This window comes from Manis javanica, chromosome 2 (genome assembly GCF_040802235.1).
Source record: "Manis javanica isolate MJ-LG chromosome 2, MJ_LKY, whole genome shotgun sequence".
In the NCBI taxonomy this organism is placed as follows: domain Eukaryota; kingdom Metazoa; phylum Chordata; class Mammalia; order Pholidota; family Manidae; genus Manis; species Manis javanica.
In genome coordinates this window covers 117,242,750-117,254,780 of record NC_133157.1, presented here as the reverse complement: position 1 = coordinate 117,254,780, position 12,031 = coordinate 117,242,750, and the positions used below count along the sequence as shown (strand labels likewise).

General features: G+C 33.9%; 1 protein-coding gene across 6 annotated transcripts in view; it reads right to left on the bottom strand.

Annotated features, from left to right (window-relative positions):
* Positions 1-12,031, bottom strand: part of LOC108408551 (serine/threonine-protein kinase TAO1-like) — a 581,472-nt gene that overhangs the window by 54,408 nt on the left and 515,033 nt on the right. For 4 of the 6 annotated variants that reach the window (XM_073229189.1, XM_073229187.1, XM_073229186.1 and 1 more), the window contains one exon: positions 1,189-1,260. In XM_073229189.1, coding sequence (XP_073085290.1) covers positions 1,189-1,253 — 65 coding nt within the window. In that variant the 5' untranslated portion in view covers positions 1,254-1,260. Of the gene's footprint in view, positions 1-1,188; positions 1,261-6,536; positions 8,257-12,031 lie in introns of those variants that run through there. The other 2 variants (XM_073229185.1, XM_073229184.1) reach the window with 2 other exon arrangements.

Genomic DNA, 12,031 nt, shown 5'->3' with positions numbered 1-12,031 from the left:
CACAACAGTGTTATCATACCCATAAGTATAATTATCACAAAAAACAACATTTACCACAAAACAGAGATTACTGAAATGTAGAAAGCCAAAACCTTTAAAAATTAAAGATTGATCAAGCAATTCTACCTCTGGGCATATACCCTAAAGTTTAAAAGCGGGAACTCAAAAAAATACTTGTATACCTATGTGCATAGCAGCATTATTCACAATAACCAAGGGGTAGAAGCAACTAAGTGTCCATTTACAGATGTAGATGAACAAAATGTGGTGTTTTTACACACACACACACGCAGGAATATTATTCAGCTTTAAAAAGAAAGGTAATTCTGACACACTACAACATAGATGAACTTTGAGGACACTATATTAAGTGAAACAAGCCAGTCACAAAAGGACAAATAGTGCATAATTTCAATTACATGAGATACCTAAAGTAGTCAAATTGATAGACAGAAAGTGGAGAGGTGATTTCCAAGGGCTGCGGGGAGGAGGGAATGAGGTGTTATTGTTTGATGGGTGTAGAATATCACTTTTGCAAAATGAAAGAATTCTGGAGATGAATGGTGGTGATGGTTGCACAGCAATGTGAATGTTTGCAGAAAAAAAAGAAAGACAAAGAGAACACACTTAGAAAGTAATTTTATAAACTTATGCAATTAAGGAAGAACTAATCAGAACACTGATGAACTAAAGTACATGCAACACAGTATCAGTAATTTTATGTTTCAGATTATTACCCACTGCCTTATTTTTCCGACTAGATATATTGCTGCCGATGATTATTTGAAACAGCCATTAAATAATTTCTCAACCATTAAAAATTTATATCCAGTATACTTACTGCCAAATGTACCTTATTCTAGTGTACTTTCTTAGACATGATAATCCCTCTATTATAGAATAATCTGCTGAACAATTTAAAAAATTAAACTCGTGTCAGCAGCACATATCTAAAAAAATTAAAAGTAAGGGACGCAGTTGGGAGTTTTATGGGATGTCAGGAACGTTGTTTATGGCTCTAGGTACAGGTTAAATGGGCATATTGAGTCTGTGGAAAAAAATTCACTGAGATAAACCTTAGTATTTGTATATTTTTCAACATTTTTTGAAAAAATTTCCGCCTACCCCCAATTAAAAATGGTATGGCTTTCTTTAACATGCCAATACAAACATATATATTTCACCTACCTCCATAGCCCTCTTTCCACTATAAGGTATTCTCTTGATAGCCACCACGTCATAGGTGTACACATCTCGTGCCTAAAAAAGACAGAAGACCACTGTAAAAATTAACATTTATAAACTACCATGTCCAAAAAGATACCAAAACTGATTTTAAAGAACATTAAAAACATAAGTAAATGGATAGCAAAAAGCGTATCAAATTATCAAGGAGCTGGTACTTTAGAAATAAAAATAATGTATGTTTATCTTTGAATCAGCTAGTTGAGAGGAAAAATATAGAAATTTGAATAGAACTATAAACAAACAAAAAAATGACTAGTACAAGTCTATGCTAGGCCTGTAAATGTCAAAATTTCAATGAAATGGACAATTCTCTAGGAAAGAACTACTAAAATTGATCTAGAAAAGAAAATTTGAGTAAAGCAGTGGTGGAAGATTGAAAAGAATACTAATTGTCTTTAAAATTGTTGTGAGTGGAGCAGTTTCACTAGGGGAACTTCCCAGGATAAAAGGGGAAGAAAAGGAAAGCTACCCCATTAACTGTATGGAGGCAGTCTAACCCAACAACTAAACCCTCACAAGCAGCACAAAATAGAAAGTTAGCTACCAATCTGACTTATAAATGTAGACAAGGGAACTCTAAATGAAATTTTAAAACCAAATATTACCGGGCATTAAAAGAATATTTCATTTAGATAAAATATATTACCACAGAAATGCAAAATTTTGATACAGGAAAACATTTCATAATTTGCCATATTTTTTTACAAATCAAAGGGGAAAAATATATACTTATACATATAAATGCTTAATAAATGCTGAAAATGCAGAAAGAGCCCAACTCTAAACGCAGGGAAGACCAAACTCTTAGAAAACCCACATGGGAAAGGTAATTCCTCAACATGATAAATCATGTCTATTGTAAAAAACTATTAACTAGAATTAAGACAAGACAGCTAAAATGCTATCACCATTACTATTTACCACTGCTGTGGAATTTTGATAAAAAAATAAAAGCATAACAGAAACATAAAAGTTAACTCTTTAGAAAGTAAAAGCCAAATTCTCATTATGTGTAAAAAAAAAGATGATATATAAAGAAGGCACAAGAGGATAGCTGCAAAACATTTCAAATGAGTTCAGTAATAAGGGTTAATCATTTCTAGTCATATGTGGAAGAATTCATCTTCAGTTCAGTCTTTAATGAATTCCCAAAGATAAAATGTTTTAAAATTAGATTATGGTGATGGCTACAAAAATCTAACTTACTAAAAATCTATGAAATGCACACTTAAAATTGGTGAACTGAGAGTATGTAACTTAAATCTCAAAAAAGCTGTTAAAAAATTAGACAAGCAGGTGTGTAAATTGTACCTAAATAGAGTTCCTTAAAATATATATATATATATTCTTTTAAGTGGGTCCTTGGAACAACTAATGACCTTCCAATTTCAATTACTAGCAGACTGGTGAAGGCAAACGTGCACCACTTAACATAATGGGTGAAGTGGATCTATCTGCATAAGATCTTGAATATGAATTTATTTTTCCAAAATGTTCTCTACTCATCAATTTGTGAGCCCCTTGATTTCAGTCAATAGGTCTAACCAGCTATATTCTTTTCTAACAGTTTTAATGAGATATAATTTACATAGCACACATTTCACCCATTTGAATGTGTGTAATTCTATAGCTTTTAGTACACTGAAAGATGCATGGCAATACTGATCGATATGACAGATATATGCAATTTACTGATAACTACAATTCTAGAACTTTCATCACCTTAAAGAGAAACTCCAAATTGTTTCATTTAAAAATGGTTAAAATGGTAAATTTTAGATTATATGTACCTTACCTCAAATTTTTTCCCCATTAAAAAAAAGAAAAAAGAAACCCCGCACCCTTTAGCTATCACTCTACTGTCCCTATTCCTCACCCCTTCAGCCCTAAGGAACAACTGATCTACTTTCTGTGTCTCTGGAGATGTGCCCATTCTGTACACTTTGGAACCATATAATATATGGTCTTTTGTGTCTGGTTTCTTTCACTTAGTATAATGTTTTCAAGATTTGAGACCAGTGAATGTTGAGCATCTTTTTATGTGCTTTTTGGCCATTTGTACATCTTTGGAGAAATGTCAATTCAGATTAAATACATGCCCATTTAAAAGTTGGGTTGCCTTTTTTTATTGAGTTGTAAGAGTTCTTTATATATTCTTGACACAAGTCCCTTAGCAGACATATGATTTACAAATAATTTCTCCTATTCTATTGTTGTCTTTTCAGTTTTGAAGCATAGAAGTTTTACATTTTGATCAAATCCAATATCTGCTTTTCCTTTGTTCATGCTTTTGTTGTCATTTCCAAGAATCCTTTGACAAAACCAAGGTCATGCAGTTTTACCCTAAGAGTTTTATAATTTTAATGTTCATATATGGTATGAGGTAAGGGTCCTATTTCATTGTTCTGCTAAAGAGCTTCATTTCTAACTAGCACAAGATAAAGTTCAAAAGAGGGTATACTAAATGCAGTGTAGTCACCTGGAGTAGATTCCAGAACAGAAAAGAGCACAAAGACTGGGAAAATCTGAATAAAGTGTGTTGTTTAGTTAATAGTATCAGTGTATCAATGTTGATTTCTTAGTTTTGATAAAGGTTCTGTGGTTATGAGACTTGTAAACTTTAAAGGATCTGGGAGAAGATTATAGGGTAAACTCTATTATTATTGCAAAATCTGCAGCTCTAGTATTACTTTAAAATAGTAATTTAAAGTGACTGTAATTTATTAAAATCCAAACTCATTAGTAATGATGATTACATTAAAATTAAATCAGATTAAAATGAGATTATTTTTGCCTATCACACACACAAAAAAAAACCAACAGAAAAGTATTTAATGTCCACAGTCATGTTTCTCTGTCCCTTCAAGATTACGAGTTGTGCTTACTTATCATGTCTTCTTCATCTCCTCTAATCTGGAACAATTTCCTCAACTCTTCCTTGTCTTTTATGACACTGGCATTTTTTTGAGACTACACAGCAGTACTTACCTTACTAAATTTGTGTTTGTCTGAAGCTTCTTCAAGATTAGATTCTGGTTATATATCTCTGGCTGAAATACTACATGAGTAATATTGTGTCCTTTTCAGGGTATCATATCTGGATGCATACAATGTCTGTTCATCACTGGTTACAAATTTTCATCACCCACTCAAGGTGTTTGACTGTTTCTTTCCAATGTATATAGTTATAACCACTGTTTCCTACTTTGTATCTAACAAGCAATCTGTGGAGAGATACTTTTAAACTATATAAATATTCTGCTCATCAAACTTTACCCCTAGTTATAGCAACCACTGAAGATTCTAGCCCCAAACAATCTTTGCAATGATAATTTCAAAATGCTGGTTTTTCCCAACTCTACCATTCCTTTCACATTTATCAGTCAGCATTCTATTATAAAGAAAAGCCCTCCCTTTCTAACTATCTATCCATACTATATCTGTCATGGAAATTAGGAATTCCTATTTTATTCAATGGGTTATAATCAATAGATGTTTATATTGATGCTCAAATTGTTCCAGATATGGCCAGTGGGAGCATCTTCAAGCTGGTTCTAGCATCCTCTTGAAAGGTCCTATTTTTCATTTTAAAAGCATTTTTTAAATTTCTGGTTCAAGTTATTCTAAAGCTTATCTTTTATGATCCTTGTCCCCACAGTAGAATGAACCATTACTGCAAGAGCTCTTGATCCATGTAGTGAGGAATCCAAGATCTGAGTGCTAAGTGTGCTGCTTGCTACTAAGATATCAACGCAACTAGAATCTTACAGAAGAGAGAGTTAGGAAATACATATGTTATGTAATTAGTTCATGTTAATGCCACAAATTCCTATCCAATTCCTATCTAGTCCCACGTGGTTCTTCCTTACATTTGCTAATTTCCTATTTCTATCATTCTGTTCAGTTAGGATCTGAGTCCAAAATGACATCAAAATTATTCACTGCTCAATCTTTTAACACACAGTTTCAGAATTGTCACACCCATACCAATATTAAACAAGTTTATGGAGAAGAGTTCAAGATTTGTTTGCAGTTTCTTCTTCCCAACCAGACAGAGGGTATACACTTAAAATACTGTGTACGAAAGTTACTCGTATTAGTTTTGGTTTTTACTCCAATGTGGTTATAGCCCAAATACAGTTGGATTCATTGTTCCTGCTTGCCTATTAGTGACTTCCCCCATACATAATGACAATTTTAACTTTCAAATATACTAAATATTTATTATCAAAAGAGGTAAAACAAGTTATCATTCTATCCTCTTTCTACTTCTTTCTATTCCCCACAATTATCACCATTCTGTATCTTGAATTGTTGGTTGTATGGCATATAACTTGTCTAATTTCATCAAACTATACATTTAATATATCTGTATTTACTGTATATAAATTATACTTAATAAAATAAGTCAACTAAAAAATACTACTGACACACATTGAATGGCTACATGACAGGGATTTTTTTCAACAGGGTTCTCTTATTGGGCCCATTTCTAAGAGGTTATATATTTTTTTCCTTTTTTATTCTATATTTCTCTCCAGAGTATTAAGGAGAACAATGGGAGAAGCTTACATTCAGACAAAACTGTAACACAGAAAAAAGGTTGTTTATGAAATACCTGTTTTCTGAGTGCCTCTTCCCTTATTCTGTGTCCAATCCAGAAATCAAACAAACATAACCTACATCACACACACACATAAAGCATGTGTACACAAAAAGATTCTGCAAGGATGTTTATCTACATGTTAACAGCAGAAAATTGCAGAGGGAGTTTCTACTACCTTATTTTTACCTCTAATTTACAAATGGGAAATAAGTGAAAAGTTCAAACTGTTAAGAATTTGGAACACATTTTCTCTTTTATTCTTAAGGTACCCATTAAAATGAAAAAACTAAATCTGTAATACTACCAAAATATTAAACATCCATACAAAACTTGTTGCTGAGAAAAAAGCATTCTTAATAGGAAGAAATAATGAACGACTAATAATGAAATGTGTGTATGGGACTTTACGTCAGTGTTTTGCAATATTTGATTCAATAACAATGTTAGTCATAAAACTGCTAAAGTAGTGTAAACAACATGGAAATTAAAGCCGAATATCTTTCCCATTTTTTCAATAATCTAAGAAGTCCAATAAATAAAATGATCTCTTTTTATATACACCTAATGCAAGTGACTATAAAATAGACTACTGCCTATGTCTTTTTGTATTACTGATTTTTACTCTGCCAGGACTGGATATTAAATAAATGCTGGTCACTGACATTAAGCACTTAACACTTACAAAGAACACTGCTCCAAAGCCTCCCTGGCCAACTTTTATGAGATTTGTGAAGCGCTTCTCTGGATCTTCTTTGGAGAAGAGTTCTGCAATCTCAGGGTCCTTCAGGCTCTGTGCTTGGATAGTTGACGACATCCTGCTGGGCAATCAGCTGGCTGATTCTAATTTTATGCTGCTCTCCCAACCCTTGGGAAATCGGTATGAATGAAGCCACATTGGCATAAACAATTGTAGAGAAATGAGAAAAGAAAAAAGGAAAAGCAAAAGTGGCTAAGAATAATTAGTGTATCATTTTCTGACTACATATATAAAATTATCTTAGATGTGGAATTTCACTGAAAAAGTGTTGCCTACTAGTGCAGGGGTCTTAAACCCAGCTCATCATCACAATCACCTGTGCTGCTTTTAAAAAAAATTCCCACTATACAAAGTATGTAAGTACATACTATACATACACTTCTAAAGATTAGATAAATCTTTATGTACTGGAAGGCTTTCTGTATCAGTACTTAAAGATTTATCTAACTCTGATGCAATAAGCTCATCAGCAAAAGAGATAATACAGTAGGAAGACCATTAAAAACATGCCCAACAACTCAAAATGTACCCATTATATATTTCTAACAACAGAAAGATTCCCATCTATTAATGACCTTCAAATGCAAGAAAATAGATAATAGATTTAATTCAGTAAGATTTCTTTTCCTTTCAGATACCACATGGCAGTGTTTAATCAACTCTAACACAGACATTCCTAATAAAAATGCAATGGGAGAAAATAATGAATTTAACATAGATAACTGTTTCCTCCATAACCTGATTCATATTAAAATATGGCCTTATCAAATCCGCTTCATTATGTAAGTAGATACACTACAGAATTCCCTGGTGGTTCTGGTAGATACACTACAGAATTTATATCAGATTACCAAATTTCAAAAATGGCTGCTATAAATGAGAGGCTTCAGAACCTGGTTCTAGAATGACACCGCCTAGATAGGAATCTTGATAACAATTATTTACCAAACTATGAACTTGGGTAACTTCATTTTCCTAGTCTATAAAATGAAAGAAATAACCTACCTCCTAGAGTAGCTGTGAGGGTTAAATGAGTTAATAAATGTTAAGTGCAGACTAGTACTCAGGAACAGTAACCAGTACATTAAATGTTAGTTAACATGTCCTCCTTAAATTTACCAATTAAAACTAAAAACTCCAAAAATTGATTTCATTAAACTCATAAGAGAAAATAAAGCTCTAGCCAGTTTTTTCCATGCCCAAAGCATATTTTTTAAATTTTTGAATGTTTTTAATGTTATTAATTTCAAAAATTTTTTAAATGACAGAGAATTTTTTAAGCCTGTCTCCCTTTTAGTGAAGTCAACTGAACCAATTATAATGCTTGTTATTAAATATCTAACTACATAAAACACACTTACATATCTTTTGCACTTCCCTAAATTAATACTACATTGCACTAAAAACTCAAATTACTAGTTTGTATTCCTTTTCTAACATTTTCAAGGCAGCACCATATTTTTCACTTTTACCAATCACACTGCTCTGGAAGTTAGTTCCCTGGAACAATGCTTCAATTATAATTGTTCCAACAATATGTGAAAACAGAAAAGTCATATAACTTATCACTCCTAAAATGAGGAGATTGAACTAAATTCTATATAAAGTGTATCTATTCAACTTACACACCTGCGAAAAACAAAAAGCCTTCTATGTACCTAAGACCTTATTTAAGAACTTTGAATTATCAAATTATAGTACTTTATTACAAGCAGGACTTTAAATAAAATTTTGTAAAAATTTTGAAAAGAGAGAAAAAAACATTACAAAAAATGAATACATCCTTAAAAACTTGTGGGACAGTATCAAATTGTATAAATTTCACATTCAGGTGTTATATAAAGGAAAAGAAAATTTTATTTTTTTAGAAAAAGAATTCTTACTAAAAGCAGAAAAGATACCAGATTTGACAAAAACATAAATTTAGAGATTGAACATGCTCAGCAAGCCCCAAAAGGAGCAAATTCAAAGAGTTTAGGCCTAATAAGGTCAAAACTAAAAATCAATAACAGTTATGTCTGATAAGTACTAAATATGTCATAATGCTAAAAAGCAAAGATAAGCTAAAATTTCAATTATCACAGAATTCTTATAAAATAAAATGGAGGCTACAGAATCTTCAATACTATCTTTAAAGTGAGGAAAGAAAAGAAATGCCAATCCAGAAGAGAATTCTTTATCTAAGCAAAAGATTTGTGGAATGAATACAAAAATAATAGAGAGAAAGAGACAGAGAGAGACTTAGATGATGGAAAGTTAAGAGAATCTGACCTACATTAAAGGAAATGTAAAATATTAAACAAAAGAAAGCTAAAGGCTATATTAATACCAGACAAAATATACAGAGCTTCAGGGATAGGAAAATTACAAGGAGTAAAGAGAGACATTACATAATGTTAGGAATTCCTTCATCAAATTATAAATGTATACTCATGTGACAAAAGAGCTTCAAATTACACGAGGCAAAAATTGATACAACTGAAACAGAAAAGTCTGTAACTGCAACACCATCACCACAGACCAACAATACCAACAGGTTCTAGTGACATTCTAGTATGCAGCCTGGCAACAGAATGTACATTCTTCTCAAGTGTGCATTATGACATACACTGTGAGATCATATACCGGGTCATAAAACTAATCTTAACAAGGGAAAAAAATACAAAACACACAAAATGTGTCTGATAAGAGGGTAGTAAACTTAAAATCAGGCACAAAACAGTTAAAAAAACAGGACCTGAAGTACGGAAATTAAATACACCTCGAGATAACCCATGGGCAAATGAAGACATTTCAAGGGCAAAGACAAAATAATACAAATTGTGTGAAAATAGAAATGGAACATAAAAGTTACAGGATTCTTACACAGAAATTAAGGCACTAAATCATAATAGAAAGAAAACTTTAAAGAAAAATCTAAGCTCCCATCTTAGAAATCTAGAAAGAGAAAAGCAAATAAAACCAAAGCTAAATATAGAAGGAAATACTAAAGAACAGAATGGAAATCAATGAACGCAGACAACAAAATCAGTAAAATTAAAAACTAGTTCTTTGCAGGGAAAAAAAAGTCAATAAAACTGAAATAACTCTGCCAAGCTAACCAAACAGAACACGAGTAAATTACCCAAAACAGGGCAGATCACTTTATTCCTAAAGATATTAAACGGATAAGGAAATACAATAAACAGCTCTGAACTCATAAATTTGACAAAATAGCTGAAATAGACAAATTACTTGGTAGTGGTACTCATAAAACACCAAAACTCACTCAAGAACACATAGAGAGCTGCCTCTCCCACCCAGATGACAAACTGTAGCGGCTCAGGCTCAGACCTCAAGGAGGCACCGGCCTCCACTGCCTCAGCCCCTGCAGCACAGCCCTCAGTGCACTGCTGCCAAAAAGAACAAGGCAGAGTGACAGTACGGGTGTTGGGGCTGGAGGCGCAGCAGGGTCCATGGCACGCTCGGCATCGCAGGCTGGAGAGCTGACTGAGCTGAGCAGGGAAGCGGTCACTGGGAGGTGCGGCATCCTCAGAGGGGGCCATGTCTAACGGCGTTTACCCGATGCTCAACACTGCCCATGGAGCAGTGAGGCTGACGGTGTTCAGCACACCTCTAGTGGACTTCCTGATTGCAGCTGGAGGCTTCCACATCTCTATTCCCAGATGTAATGACTGGATACTGCCTGAACCATACTGGCTTTGAGGTCTCGAAAACACATGGAATTCAGCTCATCTCCCTAGCTGCCCATAAATTCATCTCAGATATTGCCCATGATGCTCTGCCGCACCACAAAATGAAGGGAGTACACTTAACCATGGAGGAGTTGACCCCTGCACTCAGTGAGTATGACATCAGTGTAAAGAAGCCACAGTACTGACAGGATTGGTTTGCAGATGGCAGCGTGAGAGGTGAGACAGAGGCCTCCCCCCAAAATCACATATAGTATGAAAATATAATTAACACAACTAATCCTGAAAGAGGAACAGGAAAGAAGGATCTCTAGGAATGAAAGAGTATTGAGAGAACTGTGTGACCAATCCAAATGGAACAACATTCGTATTAGAGGGATACCAGAAGAAGAAGAGAGTGTAAAAGGCAAAGTGTCTTTGAGGAGGTAATTGCTGAAAACTTCCCCTACCTGGGGAAGGAGATAGTACCTCAGGCCGTGGAGGTGCACAGATCTCTGAACACAAGGGACCCAAGGAAGACCACACCAAAACATATACTAATTACAATGGCAATGATCAAGGAAAAGGACAGACTATTAAAAGCAGCCAGAGAGAGTAAACAGATCACACACAAAGGAAAGCCCATCAGGCTATCATTAGCCTTCCCAGCAGAAACATTACAGGCCAGAAGGGAGTGGCATGATATACTTAATTGAATGAAGCAGAAGGGCCTCGAACCAAGAATACTCTACCTGGCAAAGTTATCATTTAAATTTGAAGGAGGGCTTAAACAATTTCCAGATAAGCAAAAGCTGAGAGAATTTACCTCCCACAAACCATCTCTACAGTGTTTTCTGGAGGGACTCCTATAGATGGAAGTGTTCCTAAGGTTAAATAGCTGTCACCAGAGGTAATAAAAATGCACAGAGAAAGAGTACAGAATGCAACACCCAATATATAAAGAATGGAGGAGGAAGAAAAGGAGAGAGAAAAAAAGAACCTTTAGCTTGTGTGTGTAATAGCATACTAAGTGAGGTAAATTAGACTCTTAGATAGTAAGGATGTTACCCGTGAACATTTGGTCGCCACGAATCTAAAGCCTGCAATAGCAATAAGTACATACCTATCCATAATCACCCTAAATGTAAATGGTCTGAATGCACCTATACAAACATGACTCAGAAATGACATGATCATATTGAAAATGGCCAGAATAAAATCCCAAATTTATTACACATGCTAAAACAAACAACACACACAAACACATGCCATTGGAGACTGTGACAAATTCTCAAGGAAAAGAAAGGACAGATGCCTATTTTGAGATGCCTCATGTTGTAATTATCACATAAAGACTTTAAATCAGCTATTATAACCATATTAAATGTGGTAGTGCTTAACACTCTTAAAAATTGGAAAGACTAAACTTCTGGCAGAAAAATAAAAACTATAAAAAAAGATCCATGTTGAGAAATTTAGAACTGAAAAATATAATTACAAAAATTACAAAAGACATTGCATGGGCTCAACCACTGAACAGAGATGATAGAAGGGTGTGTAAACTTGAAGATAACACAGCAGCAGAAATTATCTACACTGAAGAAAAGACAGGAAAAAACATTGGAACAAATGAATAGATCCTTAGAAACTTGTGGGACAGTATCAAATTGTCTAAATTTCACATTATAGGTGTTGTATAAAAGAGAAGAAAATCTTACTTTTTAGATAAAACAATTCTTACTAAGAGCA